General features: G+C 45.7%; 1 protein-coding gene across 1 annotated transcript in view; it reads left to right on the top strand.

Annotated features, from left to right (window-relative positions):
- Positions 1-16,539, top strand: part of LOC102256345 (radial spoke head 10 homolog B) — a 30,822-nt gene that overhangs the window by 13,280 nt on the left and 1,003 nt on the right. Inside the window, exons 10-19 of the mRNA XM_014550389.1 lie at positions 484-605; positions 1,695-1,884; positions 2,836-2,950; positions 4,155-4,234; positions 4,333-4,481; positions 7,739-7,846; positions 9,351-9,494; positions 11,115-11,231; positions 12,501-12,594; positions 16,240-16,435. Of these exons, the coding sequence (XP_014405875.1) occupies positions 484-605; positions 1,695-1,884; positions 2,836-2,950; positions 4,155-4,234; positions 4,333-4,481; positions 7,739-7,846; positions 9,351-9,494; positions 11,115-11,231; positions 12,501-12,594; positions 16,240-16,435 (1,315 nt within the window). The remainder of the gene's footprint in view (positions 1-483; positions 606-1,694; positions 1,885-2,835; positions 2,951-4,154; positions 4,235-4,332; positions 4,482-7,738; positions 7,847-9,350; positions 9,495-11,114; positions 11,232-12,500; positions 12,595-16,239; positions 16,436-16,539) is intronic.

Below are 16,539 nucleotides of genomic sequence, written 5' to 3'. Positions count from 1 at the left end.
TTTCACAGGGGTCGCCTAAGACCATCGGAAAACACATATATAATTACATACTGTTTTTGTGATTAATCGCTATGCTTTAATTATGTTCAATTTGTAACAATGAAAATACATCCTGCATATCAGATATTTACATTACGATTCATAACAGTAGCAAAATTACAGTTATGAAGTAGCAATGAAAATAATTTTATGGTTGGGGTCACCACAACATGAGGAACTGTATTAAAGGGTCGCGGCATCAGGAAGGTTGAGAACCACTGACCCAGAGGGACCCCATCCGTGCACGAATTCGTGCACCGGGCCTCTAGTTGGTTAATGAATTGATACTGTTTCAGGTGTACAATGCCATAGTACGTCATCTGTTTAGTAGGGTTTTGGAATGCTCTTGTATCACACGTCTGCGGGAAATTATTTTGGCACAGCACTGAAAAATGTCAACATTGCCTGTCACAGTTATCCCCTGTGTTTGCCTCCATTTCCTAGAGATTATCAGAAGGCTTAACGGCAGTGAAAGTAAGTCAGCCCTAGGCTCGAGCATCGAGCTGGACCTAATTTTGTTGCTAAACATGTACCCTAAGAGAGAGCAACCGGAGGAAAAGAAGCAGGTAAGAACCTTTCGCACTGTTACAAATTTGTATTTAGGCTTAAATATTTTTTTTAGAGAATTGACTTTTTAATGACAGTTGACAGACACTAGTATAGACTTTGTATTTTAGCAGCTCTCCTGATGCCCTCTTCTGTTCCAGGGTCCCGCCCGGGGCCCACCCGGCCTGGTCCTCCCCATCCCTTTAACTTCCTCCAGTCTGTCACGGCTCCTCCGTCTCCCGGACTTTGAGACTTTTGAAGGGCACTGGTCAGTTCTGTCCCTCGTTTGGGTATATCTGATGTCTTCTCAGGATTATATGTCTTTATTATCTGTTCTCAGAATAATTTTGCCAAAGCGTGGGTGTCTTTTCCTGAGCCGGTTCTGGATCATCTTGTCTCAGCTGGAGCAAGCCGCAGCCTCCTGGCTGTATATACATATCCTTTCCCATCCAAACGCTGCCTTTGCTGTCAGTCAGTGTCACTGGTTAATCGATCCCCTGACATCCAGCCCTCCTTCCAACCTGCCTCTGTCAGTTCCCCTCCTCACCATGCCTTCCCGCTCCCAGTTTGCTGAGGGTGTCTGTCAGGAATGGATGTTGCGTTTTGTCAAATGCATTGATGCGATCACGCGTCCTTTCTTCCTAGTGACCAATACGGTGACTTACACGGACTGACTTTTCAAAGGTTGAACTGGCCTTGCAGCCCCAGGATAAACCCCGCTTGGTGTGGACATGTTATGTTTTTAAATATGTTGCGAGATTCGATTTGCTAGTCTTTTGTCGAGGATTTTTGTGTCTGTGCTCCTGCGGGATATTGATCTGTAGACGAGAGGATTTGATTGCTGCCGTTCAGACGGGCTGCTAGCACCGAACAGCAAGAAAGGGGTTCCCCTGTCCAGACGACCGCATGTTTCCTCCTGTTACTCAGAAATTGCATGCTATTGACCTGGGGTCGGGTGGGGAGAATACAGTCCTCACTGAGCTCTCACAGTGACCAGAGGTAAATGCTCCTACTTCCCATGTGTCATCTCATTAATCTAGCAAACAGGTGTTTCTTTGCTTTCGTTCTCATCGGGTAAGATTAAGATATGCATGGCTTTCTCCTTTCAGGTAGAATATGCTGTCTTAAGAAATATTACAGAATTAAGGAGAATTTACACCTTCTACAGCAGCCTAGGATGTGAGCAGTCCCCGGATAACACCTTTCTGATGACGAAGCTTCAGTTCTGGAGGTTTCTAAAGGATTGCAAATTTCACCACCATAAAATAACTCTCGCCGATATGGACAGGGTAATAAGTGGTGAGTATTCCAGGTCCGGCACACCTTTCGGTTCAAAGAGTAGTGTGACATCTTATCACCAGGAACCCAGTTAGGAGATGTTGAGGGGTGAAGGCAAAGGCTGGGAGGGGTGTTGTAGAAATCAACACGTGGCATCTTTCTGCTCAAGGTGCTTAAAATGCACTTGAAGAGGCATCTGGTGATGTAATAGCAACACCATGGCCACCTACAGCTGGGAGGGTCAGCACAGCAGGGGCCCCCTGCCTGTTTTTATAAATAAAGTTTTATTGGAACACATCCATGCCCATTTCTGTACCTATTGTCTGTGGCGGCTTCTGCCCTAAAACACCAGAACTGAGTGGCTGTGGCAGAGACTGGCCCACAAAGCCTAACGTATTTACTGCCTGACCCTTTGCAGAGAAGTTTGCCTACCTCTGATCTATAGTAAAAACATGCTAAATTGTCGGGTGAGAAGCAGAGGGTGTCAGGGAGAACGAACGGCTTAGAATAGCCTAGAAAAGGCGTCAGGTGGTCTTGGGCTTGGTCTCGATTTCAAATTAGAAAGTTCTTGCAGTAAATTTAATGACTTTGAAGGTTTTACTCCTCTCAGCTGAATTCTGGGAGGCAGGGCTGAAAGCCTCCAGTTATCTACTTGAAAAATAAAATATTAGAACTACTCACTTCAAATTTGAGTGTTTGAAATAGACCTGGAATCCATTTAGAATTATCAGCATTAATCAAATTAGGCTCAGAAAACCTGGAAACACATTGGGACACGAGACCTTGAAAGTTTCTTGTGTAAAGTGACTAGATAAAGATCTTTCGAGTGGGACTTGATTTTTAGGTGGATGCGGATATACAGTTCCGAGTATTCTCTAGGAAGAAAAGTACTCAGTGCTTGGGATTGTGTAGCAGGAGAAAATAGAAGATTCTAGAAAATACTAATCATCCTCTTCAATTTTCTTATTCCAGAATACAGCGGCATACCAGTTGAAGAGATTCATTCTCCATTTACAAAAATACTTTTGAGAATATTTCTGACCTATCTCCTGCAGCTGGCTTACCACATTCATCACAAAGAATACCAGTAAGTCTACCTCTGGACCCTGGGAGTGGACGCAGGCAGAGCTGGCCATTCTGGCAGTTACATTTGTCCTCTTTTCTTTCTTTATTTTTTTAAAAATTGGTTTCAGAGAGAGGAAGGGTGAGAGAGAGAGAGAGAAACATCGATCAGTTGTCTCCTGTCCAGGGATCCAACCTGCAGCCTGGGTACAGGCCCTGACCAGGAATCGAACCCGCCACCTTTTGGTACGCAGGACGATGCGAGAGAGAGAGAAACATCGATCAGTTGTCTCCTGTCCGGGGATCCAACCTGCAGCCTGGGTACAGGCCCTGACCGGAAATCAAACCCGCCACCTTTTGGTACGCAGGACGATGCTCCAACCAGCAGAACCGCCCAGCCAGGGCTGGCCTCTTGTCTTTGCCATTCTCATCATTATTTTCACAAACTCTAGAACTTAAGGGCTGGACACAAAAATATTAACCACAAAACCATCAGATACCAGCTTTAAACGTGGAACCCTTCAGATGTGACTCGTCATGTGTCAGTAACTGCAAAGAGCTCTCAGGGTTTTATTCAGAAATAGTCACAACCAACTTTACCTTCGGCCAGAACTTCCTGTCTCTCTTGGAGCAAAATTGACATGCAGACCCCTCACTGCTTCCCCGGATAGCATCTTGCAGAACCAAGGCGCACGTATGGAAATTAAGGAACTACCATGGCTGCAGTGCCATTAAGTAAATTACAGACTCTATTGGAATTTCCCTGAATTTTCCCACCCTTGTCCCGTTTCTGTTCCGGGATTCAATCCAGGATCCCACATTGTGGAAAGTTGACATAGCTTAGTCCCCTACAATCTGTGATAGTTTCTCAGACTTTGTCTTCTACGACCTGACACTTTTGAAGAATATCGGTCAGTTAATATAAAATATCCCTCGATTTTGGTCTGCAGAGCTTTCCCCTCCTTCCACTGAGCCTAGGGGTTTTGCGGAAGAATATCAGGGAGGTGAGCTGCGCTTCTCATCACATCCTGTCAGGGAATCTGACTTCACTGTCTCATTAGCGGTGATGTTCACCTTGACCACCTGGTTACAGCGGTGACAGCTGCCCTGTCTCCCGGACACTCACTATTTTTCCCTTTCTGTACTCTGCTTGTTAGAGCCAGTTCCCGAGCCCATAGGGGGGGACCCACCTCCTGGAAGGGGGAGTGATCATATCTTTTTAATCACAGACACAGAAGCCCCTCGCTCTTTCTGTGTTTCACAAAACTGATGACAGAGAACATTCATCCCAACGCCTGCTGTGTAAAAGGTAAACACAGAACCAACAGGATTCTATTTAGCACTATTTCTTCCAAGTGTAATGTTGGAACCATGCTTTGCGTGTTTACCTTTCTGTGCTATTTCTAGGCAGTTTATTCAGTGGGCAACGGCGGTCCCTCTACTCGATGAATTACATGGACATGTGCTGGGAGATTTACATGGCGTACTGCAGGCCGAGCACAGCGCCGCCCCACGAGCCCACCATGAAGATGAGGCACTTCCTCTGGATGCTCAAAGTAAGCAAATGATTTCAATGAAAGGAAGCGTATGCCAGCCAGGGTGCGCGAACGGTGAGGTGAAGATCTGGGATGGGTTTTCATAGCCAAGGAACGTCTCCCGGGTCTCTTTGGCGGAAAGGAGTAATTCCACGGGGCTGTGGCAGGGAACGGGTGGAAACGGAGCGCCCGCCGCCATGCTCCCACGCAGGGGACGGTGCAGTGGGGGCCCCGATACCGTTACCGATGCTGACCTTGCGGTTAAAGGAAGAGGGGGATGAATGCCACTTTAAAAAATTACCATTCATCAAAAAGTAATTTACAAAAGTTATCAGTTTGGAAAGTAGTGAGAGCATCTAATTTACACGGCATTTCCATACTAAATACTGGTAGCTTTTGTTTCCTGATACTTTTGATTTATGCGTGTGGAAAGATACATGCTAAAACTGAAAGAATTGGCTACTGATAGGGGATAGAGTGCTTTAAGACATTTAAGTGCTGTGTGTATATGAAAAACTGACAGTCTAGTGCAGCCGTGGGCAAACTACGGCCCGCGGGCCGGATCCGGCCTGTTTGAAATGAATAAAACTAAAAAAAAAAAAAGACCGGACCCTTTTACGTAATGATGTTTACTTTGAATTTATATTAGTTCACACAAACACTCCATCCATGCTTTTGTTCCGGCCCTCCGGTCCAGTTTAAGAACCCATTGTGGCCCTCGAGTCAAAAAGTTTGCCCACCCCTGGTCTAGTGTCTATAGGAAAATCGTTTTTTTATAAAGTATGTGATTTTTTAAAATTATTATTTTTTAAAATCCTCACCTGAGGATATTTTTCCATTGATTATTACAGAGAGTGGAAGAGAGAGAGAAAGGCAGAAACATCAATGTGAGAGAAACATATTGATTGGTTGCCTCCTGCCTGCACCCCGACCAAGGCCCGGGCCGGGGAGGATCCTCCAACCAACGTATGTGCCCTTGACTGGAATCGAACCCGGGACCCTTTGGTCCGAAGGCCAATGCTCTATTCACTGAGCCTTGGCTAGAGGAGCCTTTCTTTCTTTTTTAAAAAATATATTTTTATTGATTTCAGAGGGGAATTGAGAAATAGAACCATCAATGATGAGAATCATTGATCGGCTGCCTCCTGCATGCCCCCAAATGGGGATTGAGCCCACAACCTGGGCTAGTGCCCTGACTGGGAATCGAACTATAAACTCCGGGTTCCTAGGTTGACACTCAACCACTGAGCCACACCAGCCAGGCAACAGTTCTTTTTTATTGCTGATAGTATTCCATTTGATGGACACACCACGAAGATTTGTTTATGCATTCACCTGTGGACATTTGGGTTGTTTATAGTTTGCGGCTGTAATGAATAAAGGCAGTATGGACAATTGTGTACTGTGGACAGTTTTAATTTCTCTGGGGTAAATGTGCAAGATTATAGTTGTTGGGTTTTGTAATAAATATTTAAAAAAATTTTAAACCACCAAAATATTTTCTGGAGTGGTCAGACCATTTACACCCACACGAGCAATATCTGCCAATATCTGTCTTTTAATTGGTGATAGACCATTTACCTTTAATGTAGTTACTGATATGTTAGGTGTAAGTCTGCCATTTCATTTTTCAGTTATTTTGTTTGTTCTGTTTTTCATTTCTCTGCTTTCTTTTACCTTGCCTTCCTGTGGGTCACTTGGAAAGTTTTAGAATTTCATTTTCATGTCATCATTTTACTAATATAGTGAAGTACAGAAACCCTGCTTCCCTTTACGTCTCTTCACCCCCAACACTTATAATTGATACTTCCTCTTTAGTTTAGAACCACATCAGACAGTGTTATAATTTTTGCTTCAACTGTCAGACAAGACATCATTTATAAAACTCAAGAGGTAAAGGAAAGTTTATTGTATTTTCCCGTATTTTTGCTTACCATGTTCTCCCTTCCTGAAGGGAGGCCATTCGGTGTATACCCTGTGTTTTGGGGGGTATAATGATAATGGGAAAATGAAGTTTTTTATTTTATTTATTGTTAACACTATTATCTGTAGATATTGATCTCTTATTTTTTTAATTTTTTTTTTTTATTGATTTCAGAGAGGAAGGAAAAGGGAGATAGAAACATCAGTGATGAGGGAGAATCATTGATTGGCTGCCTCCTGCGACCCTTTAATACAGTTCCTCATGTTGTGGTGACCCCCAACCATAAAATTATTTTCATTGCTACTTCATAACTGTAATTTTGCTACTGTTATGAATTGTAATGTAAATATCTGATATGCAGGATGTATTTCCATTGTTCGCAACCCACAGGTTGAGAACTGCTGTATCCACTGAGCCTAACCAGCTAGGGCTCGGTATTGATCTCTTGATGTACAATTTTTCAAGAGAGGATTTCTCGTACCCCCTGGGGTTCATAAACCTGGTTTTCACCGTTCCTAGAGGGGAGGGGGAGGGTCGGTGTGGAGGGAGGAGCCTCCCAGGATGCACTCCCACGTCCTGTTTCAGCAGCTCTGTGACTTCAGGGGACCACGTGTTTTCCAGGCCACGTGCTCTCTGGTTCAGTATCTGAGAACAAGCCTCTCTTCAGCTTAGAGGTGGAAAGGTCTTCGCCTCAACTCCCAGGGAGTCTTACTGTGTCAGCCCTGCCTGCTGTGTGATCCTCAGAGGTGCCTCTCCCCCACAGGGGACCTGCCTTGCCTCCAGCCTCCCTGAGCTCCTGTTCCTCTGCTCTGCTGAGTCCCCCGTCCCCACTTCCCCACCTGCAGAGTGGGTTGCTGTCTCACATCTGGATCACCCACTTTCCCATTCTCTGTCCTGTGTTTATGTCCCTTTAAAATCTTCACTGTTACTTTTTTAAAAAATATATTTTATTGATTTTTTACAGAGAGGAAAGGAGAGGGATAGAGAGTTAGAAACATCGGTGAGAGAGAAACATCGATCAGCTGCCTCCTGCACACTTCCCACTGGGTATGTGCCCGCAACCAAGGTACATGCCCTTGACCAGAATTGAACCTGGGACCCTTGAGTCTGCAGGCCGATGCTCTATCCACTGAGCCAAACCGGTTAGGGCTTCACTGTTACTTTTGAAGGATTAAGTTAGGAGAAGAGGTAACTACCAATGTGAATCCAGAATGCTTCACAAAACTATCAGTTTTCAAGATACCCATTTCTGGTATATTTTCTTACAGCGTTGTACTGATATAAATTGACGTAAAAAACATAGAGATGTTTGTAATTATAGTTCCTTATGTTTGATTGGTTGTTTCTTTTATAGGACTTTAAAATGATAAATAAGGAATTAACATCAACCAAATTTGTGGAGGTCATAGCGGAAGACAATCCTTTCATGTATGATGGAATTGACAGCAACTTGGAACTTGAGGTCTGTAGTGAGGTGGCTCAGTGGTATAGATCCCATTCAGGCTGTTTGTTTTGCCTTGGATACTAGAACCAAGATTTGATTGAAAAAATTCTAACCCATGCAAAACTATTAGAGTGTGTGTGCGTGTGTGTGTGTGTGTGTGTGTGTATCCTTGATTGTATTAAAAAACTAGAGATTAAGATTAAAACGAATACTTCAGATGTCAGGAAATGTAAATATTTCTCTCTTCTATGCGTCCAGTGCGGCTAGAGAGTGGTCCGGTTCCTGAGTAGGGCTGGCTGGGGATTGAGAAAATGAAAGAAAGAGACAGACACAGACATGGAAGGAAAAAGCTGGGGCCGGGTGGGACAGCTGTCTTCTGATGGAGAGACAGGGACAGGGACCCAGAGCCAATACAACGTGTTTATTTTATACTGAAAAAAACAGGAAGTTTTACTAAAAGTCAAGACAAAGGAGATTATGTGCATTCTTGTATTTATTCCTGGTGCTTGGCTGGATTTAAATAACAAAACCCACCCCCTGGCACCTGGGCTGAAGGTCAAGCTGACAACACTCCTGCCTTTTGGCAAAGCGTGTTTCCAGGACGTGGCTTTGCCAACACCACTGGATTCAGCTGGCAATAATTAAAGAAATTCGCGTGTGCCTTCCCAGGCGCTCTCTACAAGGAAACAATGACCAAAGTCAAAAGAATATAAAACTACCATGCTGTTTCATGGATAACTTATTTAGCAATTGAATTCATGTGTATGTTCTGTGGTATACATGTCATACACTCAAAGATGCTGATTGGTCTCCTCCTCCTTTGAGTTAGGTATGTGTCTTTAATTGTTAGCGTTTCTTGCGCAGGCAAATGCCTCATTTTTCCAGCTAGACCCATCTTTGGGCAGGTCTCAGCAAATTGTCAGACCAGGGACCCTGGTGCTGCGGGCATGCTGAGCGACTAGAAGAACCAAGTTTTGGGTCTTCCCTGGAAGCAAGGTTCTTGCTCCTGGAAGCAGGTAGAGGCCGGCCTGGAGCCTCCAGTCAAATTAGGGGCCTGTTCCCGCTCAGACTCAAAGGGCCCTGGGCTCAGGACCAACAGCTGGACAAAGTCCGAGCCAGCCAGCCCCAGGTGCACGCACTCTGCAGGCCTGTGTCGGGGCCACGTGGGTGCGGGGAGGGGGACAGGACGGCTGCCAAGTAGTTAACACACTCAACACTTGGTTTCTGGGTGCCACTTTTCTACTTAAGAAAAAAGGAAACACTTTTGAAAATGACAGTCCTCCATTAGCTGTTATAAAATGTTTTCATCAAAGTAGAGAAGCGGCTTGCAGATGGAATAATAGAACATACACTAGGCCTCTTAAATGCTGTAGGTTTGATTGCAACCTCGTGTACACCCAGGAGCCTTCAGCCCTGAGGAGGGGGCGGTGGTCTCTGGAGCAGAGAAACCAACGCCGAGGTGAGCGCTGACCCGCCTCCAGGTGTGTCAGGATGAATGAGACTCTAATTTCTTCTATTTCAGCTCGTGTTCCTGGAATTCTTTGAGGCTCTCTTGAGCTTCGCATCCATCTCTGTTACTGACCAAATGGCCAAATCCCATGTAAGTGTCCTACGTGATGACTTCACTAGAAACAGAGCTGGGATCGCGTATCTGCCAACAGATAAGGTAGAATTTGGAGCAAGGGGTGGTTTCATTCTGGAATGGGTCACCACCCTCAAAACTATCCTGGGCTTTTGTCACCCTTCTGGAAATGACTGAAGACTTCTTTTCACATGTCGTCTTTCTTTTTTAAGTTAGAGAAATGGGTTTCCTGGTCACACCCCAGGAAGCCGTCTCCTAGGCCCCAATAGGTGCTGCCGTACGAAGGTCAGAGTGCCCGCAAACACACTGGGCGGCCACGAGTCTTAGAACCCCTGAGATGTTTGTTAAGTCACCTAGTGTTGGCGGGGTGGGGGTGGGGGGGATCTGTCACAGAGCCCAGGCGCTAAGGGACAGCTCCTGAGTGTGCACGAGGTGCTGGATGGGGCCCTGAGGATGGGGCCTGCTCACCGGGCTGGACCCAGGCAGGCCTCCCTGCCAGGCCTCAGTGGAGCAGGGCCGTGGCAGTAATTCACTGAAGGACCCAATGCTGAGGCAAATTGAGACAAACCAGTTGTGGATGGGCGTTTCGGGTTAGTGGGCTTGAAGGATATCTGAGCCATTTATTTGGAGCCACAAGGGAGAGTTTTGGGGGCCAGGGGAGCCCCACAGCTGCAAAACCCTTCAGAGCTGGTCATCTAGGAGCCTTCTCCCGTTGTTGAAGGAGAGCCTCTCGCCGACCGCGAGGCCCTGGGCTGTGCCTTGGGCTCCTCGTGTGCCAGCAGTTTAACTTCAGCACTTCACAGTTCACCCCTGTGGCCAGGCTTGCTTCTTCCAGGTTGAAGGGGTGACTGGTGGCTTCTCCAAGTCACCTGGGAGCCTGGTCACTGGCTACAATCTGGGTCTGGGGCTCTGCTTTGGGGAAATGAACGTCTGCCTTACATTCATCTATGCTTGCCTGGCCGGCGTGGCTCTGTGGTTGAGTGTTGACCTATGAACCAGGAGGATCATGGTTCGATTCCTGGGCAGGGTACATGCCCGGGTTGTGGGCTTGATCCCCAGTGTGGGGTATGTAGTAGGCAGCCGATCAATGATTCTCTCTCATCATGGATGTTTCTCCCCCTCTCCCTTCCTCTCTCTGAAATCAATAAGAATATATTTTTAAAAATTCATCCATGCTGGTATGGATGGCATCGCTGTGGATGCCAGGAACTGAGTCTGAACATTCTGGTCTAGGGATCATCCTCAGACACCATCCGATCAGCTTCACTCTGGCTGTCAGTGTGGCATTTCCATTGCCCATCAAGATAAACAAATCATACTACATTCATACCATGGAGTGTATGAGCCAGCAATGAAATCACACGATACATGCAACGTGCATGAATCAAAATAAGTATGCTGGGTGGAAGAAGCCAGACAAAAATGCTGGGTAGAAACTATTGTGTAGAAAATTCTAGAAAGTGTAAAGTAATCTGTAGTGACAGAAAGCATATCAGTGGTTGCTGAGGATGGGGAAAGAGGGGTCCCCAAGGGGCACAGGAAACTTTCGGGGGTGATGGATATGTTCACTGTTCTGACTGAGGTGGTTTCACACGTGTAGACATGTTGACATTCATCAACTAGTGCCCTTTACGTGTATGTGTGTGTATGTCCGTCTCCATGGAAGCCAGAAGTTCTCATGGTTGTCCTTACTCTGACCATCAGAACAGGAGCCTGAGCGCAGCACCGAGCCAGGAGTCTGATGTGCACTTGGTCAACACCATGTTGTCTTCAACCAAGTTAGCGCTCTTGCTCGATTTCAGCAAAATCCAGATAACAGAGGTTTGTGTTTACAACCCAACCCGTAAAACCCGTGAGGAGGTGCAGCTTCAAGCACTGTTGCGTACCTAGTGTGCTGAGCGCTCGTCCGTGCTGGGATCTGGCAGTGAACTCGAGGCCCGTCCTCCCAGGGACCATACCTTCTAGTGAGGGGGGGTGGGGGATGACGCCAGGTGAACACAGGAACAGCTGACACCCACGGGTGCTTACCAGGTGCCATGCGCTTCCCGGGCACTAGCTCGCGCAGCACCCCAAGCAACCGTTAGGTGCTACTGTTATCTCTAGGCAGGAGCTGAGGCCCGGGAAGGGTGCGTAGCGGGCCGTCTCGGATCTAGTCAGTCGTGGAGCTGGGGTTGTATGCCGGCAGTCTGGCTCCAAATTGGCCCCATGACCATAGCGCTGTGTTTACACTGACCAGAAGCGAGAGCCAGGCAGGCTGCAGATTGGAGTGATGCGGGGCAGGTAGGAAGGCCTTCAGATGAAGTAACAGCTGAGCATACCTGAAGGCAGTGAAGTACAACCGTGCAATCCCCTGGGGGAAGACTGTTCTGTGCAGAGGCCTGAGGTGGGGGCACGCCCGGGTGGTGGGCGGAACAGCTACAGGGAGTGGAGCCACGGGGGAGGCGGTGGGCCAGCCCAGGGAGGTGTCTGACTGTGGTGAGGGAGATACGAGCCCCGAGAGCAGAGGGGTCGGCAGGCTCACTATGGCTTCGTTGACAAACCAGTCAGGAAGCTTCTGGAATGATCGGAAGGGGCTTGGAAGGCTGCGGCCTGTGAGAGGGAGAGAGAAGGCAAAGGTGATCCCAAGATTTGGGGCCCGAACGACTGGAAGAATAGTTACCATTGACCACGAAGGGGGAGGAGACGGGGCTGGGGGATGAGATCGGGGCGAAATTAAGGGGCTGGATTTGGACATATGAGGACACATGCCATCCAAGTGGTGGCAAGTAGCACGGCTGGATATACAAGTGTGGAGTTCAAGGGCGAGATCTAGCTCGAGACAGAAATGTGGGTGTGAATAGCATATGTGTGGGAATTAAAACCATTAATATATGAATGTAAGTAGTATTAACTGTGCATAATATTTCCTCAACTCCTTGGTTTCTTGGGGGGGAGCCTTGCAGTAGATACAATAACTGCTACTTAGCTTAAAGAGAACAGCCTCATTAACAATTTCTAATTATTTGTAATGTAGAAAATTAGTTTTAGTACATGATGATGCAGAAATAATATTCTTTATAATTTTTGTGTTTTTTTTTTTTTACATAAAAGCCCAAGTTCAGGAAGTCACTAAGTGATGACAGAATTTCCAAAATGACTATTAAACCTCCAGGAAAAGGGCTAACCTTTTCATTACCTCCTTGTGGTGAGTATCTTAATTATATAACTTTAATTTTGGCAAACTGTTGCTTATCCATGATTTTTAAAATTTATGAAAAAATGTACAACCATCTTAAAACATTTTTTTAATTAAAAAATTATGTATATAATTAGGCTGGTACTGCTGCTTCCAATTCCGTCTCCAGCTTCACAGAGTACCTTGCTGGGCATGATCTTATGAGTTTTGGGTTTGTTTTTGGTATATGTTTTCAGCTTCATGGAGATATAATTGACCTGTAGTACTGTATAAGTTTAAGGTATACAACATAATGATTTGACTTACGTATATCATGAAATGGTTGCCTCAATACATTTAATTAATATCTATCTCATAGATATCAAACCATTTTTCTTGTGATGAGAACCACTGGGGCTTACACTCTTAACTTTCATATACAACATACAGTGCTGAACTAGCGCCGTCATGTTGTACGTTACATCCCTGCTGCTTTTTTATCTTATCAGTAAGTGGAAGTTTGTGCTTCTTGAGGACCTTCCGCCAGTTCTCCCACCCCCTCCGGTAACCGCAAATCTGCTTGTTCCTGAGTTTTTATGTTGTTGTGACGGTCCTACATGTAACTGAGATCCTACAGTGTTTTTGTCTGACTTACTTCACTTAGCATAAGCCCTGGAGGTCCATCCATGTTGCTGCAAATGGCACGATTTCCTCCTTGTGTTTGGCTGAATAGAATTATGCTGTATGTTCCACAACTTCTTACCCAGTCATCTGTTCATGAACACGTGGGCTGTTTCCATGACAATAATGGGAAGCAACCGAAACCGGTTTGGCTCAGTGGATAGAGCGTCAGCCTGCGGACTGAAGGGTCCCGGGTTCGATTCCGGTCAAGGGCATGTACCTGGGTTGCGGGCACATCCCCAGTAGGAGATGTGCAGGAGGCGGCTGATCGATGTTTCTCTCTCATCGATGTTTCTGAGTCTCTGTCTCTCTCCCTTCCTCTCTGTAAAAAATCAATAAAATATATTTAAAAAAATAAAATAATGGGAAGCAGCTATCTATTCGACATTGTTTCTATTTTCTTTGGATATCTTCCCAGAAGTGGAATTGCTGGGTCATAAGGTAGTCGTTCTATTTTTGACATTTTAAGGAATTACCATACTGTTTTCTACACACCAGCCAGGAAGCTCCTGGAATGATCAGAAGGGACTTTGCTCCCACTACTGACACGTTTCCCAGCATGCTCTCCCTGGTCTTTGTGATGGTGGCCATTCGAACAGGTGCGAGTCTGTTGGGCATTTCCCCGGTGATCAGTGATGTGGAGCAGCTTTTCACATTGGCCATCAATATGTCCTATTAGGAGCAATGTCTACTTGGATCCTCAGTTACATTGTGTTTTTTTGTGGTTATTGGTTTTTATGAGTTTATACATTTTGGATATTAACCCTCCTCAGATATGATTGGCAAATGTTTCCTCCCATTCTGTGGACTGCCTGTCCACTTTATATGCTTTCCTTTGTTGTGCAGAAGCTTTTTAGTCTTCTGGAAGCTTCTCTATGACTAGGTACAGGAACACCTGAATGCCAGGATTGCAGCCCATAGGAGACTTAACCAACAAGTAATACTGAGGCTGTCTCCTTCGCTTTGGTTTTGAAAGATGCTCAAGTTGAAAACAACAACTAAACCCTTATTCAATCCCTCACATTCCTCTTAATATCCTCCCGCCTAGTAACATCCTGTAGCATTCTATCTGCTGAGTCCACTTCCTCCCCTCCCCGTTGCTTCCTCAGCCTGTCCGCACGGGCTTCCAGCTGCATCCCTCCCCTTCCACTGGGGGCACCCAATGCCTCCGGGTCCTCTTTCCAAAGAAGAGCCAGGTATGCTGATCTGAAAAGTCAGCATCATCCAAGCACTTGGAAATTAAATGCAAAGCAAACAACAAGCAGCTGAAGTCCCCTATTCTGCTAAAGAATTCTTTGAGAATACAGTGGGGCCTTGACTTACCAGTGTCCCCGACTAACGAGTTTTTTGAGATACCAGCTGTCTCTTGGCAGATTTTTTGCATTGAGTTGATAGAGTAATTTGAGTTAACGAGCTCCTTAACGAGCTCGGTCTCGGAACGAATTAAACTCGTAAGTCAAGGCCCCACTGTACTTAGAAAATTGAAATAACTTAAACATTACATACAAGACATGGTCAAAACTATAAAATAAATTTATAGTATTAAGGGTCTTCACTGTTAAATAAGAAACTCTGATAACTAAACATTCATCCCAGAAGATAAAGGGAGGAACTTCCAAGTGCAAGGAGAGCAGGAGCATGGCGACAGAAGACACTCACAAATGAGGCCTAGGAGAGCGGAAAATACTGAAACTGACCATTCTAAAAGCTGGTTCTTTAACTAAAAAGAAAATAGACATCTTCAACCTAGTACAGTCAGAATAAACGTGGTAAATACACACATCCTAACTAGGAAGAGAAAATTAATAACAAAAGTCAACCTAAGAAAATATAGGAAACCTGAATAATCATGGCCGAAAAACTGTGAATAAGTCAGACAGATAAAGACAATTGCACCTGGCCAGTGTGGCTCAGTGGTTGAGCATCAACCTATGAACCAGGAGGCCATGGTTCAATTCCCAGTCAGGGCACATGCCAGGGTTGTGGGCTTGAACCCCAGTGTGGGGCATTGCAGCAGCAGCTGATCAATGATTCTCTCTCATCATTGATATTTCCTTTTTATTGGTGGTTTTCTTTTCTTATCATCATTGATAATTCTATCTCTCCGACTTCCTTCTTCTCTGAAATCAATAAAAGTATATTTTATAAAAAAAAGAATATTATGCCCTAACCAGTTTGGCTCAGTGGATAGAGCATCAGCCTACGGACTGAAGGGTCCCAGGTTCGATTCCGGTCAAGGGCATGTACCTTGGTTGCGGACACATCCCCAGTAGGGAGTGTGCAGGAGGCAACTGATCGATGTTTCTAATTCTCTATCCCTCTCCCTTCCTCTCTGTAAAAAATCAATAAAATATATATTAAAAAGAAAAGAATATTACTTATGCCCAGCCAGTGTTGCTCAGTGGTTAAGCATTGACCCCATGAACCAAGAAGTCACCAGTTCATTCCTAATCAGGGCACATGCCGGGTTGTGGGCTCCATCCCCAGTAGGGGGCGTGCAGGAGGCAGCTGGTCAATGATGTTTCTCTCTCATCGGTATTTCTACCTCTCTGTCCTTCTCCCTTCCTCTCTCTCTAAAAAAGAATATTACTTCTTATCCAATTCAGAGTTTAAAATCCTTTTATTTTCTTATTGAAAACTGTCTTTAAGACAATGTACACAAATGCCAAGCAGATTTCCTTTTCCTGAAACATGGACAATGTTAATACATTTTCTAAAATTTTAATTAAAAAAAACACACAACAAAAAACACTTAAGCTATTTAGAAAAACAGTACAGGTGCCAGGAGACTGGAGGAAATCCTGATGGTCACGGCTGTGGCCCAGTGGCGCCTGCCTCGCCCCCCGGGTGGTCCGTGCAGCGTCCTGCAGCTCCTTTCACCCCCCGAGGCCGGAGGAGCACCGCACCCCCTTCTAGAGGGGCAGAATATGGACAGGGGCTCCAAGGTCGCTGCACCACTGGATGGATGCTCACTGAAGTGAAACTTTCTTCCAGAGAGAAAAAAAGGCAAGGACGAACAATGCGAAAACATCAACAGGTGGATCAACCGTATGTGTATCTTTTTTGTGAACACGTTCTTCCAAGCATACAGACATGAAGAAACTCTCAAGGAGAAAATAGAGGAAAATAAGTTACATTACACAGCCATGGCCAAGCGGAGGAAGACAGAAAGCGACGAGCTGGAAGCAAGGTAACTGGAACCCTTTCGGCCCCTTCCTGGAGCTGCCAGGAGCCGGGACCAGTGCTTTTGCTGAAAGCACACGACTTCCTGGGGAGGGAGGGGGCGGGGGGCGA

The sequence above is a fragment of the Myotis brandtii genome, unplaced genomic scaffold (assembly GCF_000412655.1).
Source record: "Myotis brandtii unplaced genomic scaffold, ASM41265v1 scaffold6, whole genome shotgun sequence".
NCBI lineage: Eukaryota > Metazoa > Chordata > Mammalia > Chiroptera > Vespertilionidae > Myotis > Myotis brandtii.
This window is presented reverse-complemented; position numbering and strand designations above follow the sequence as displayed.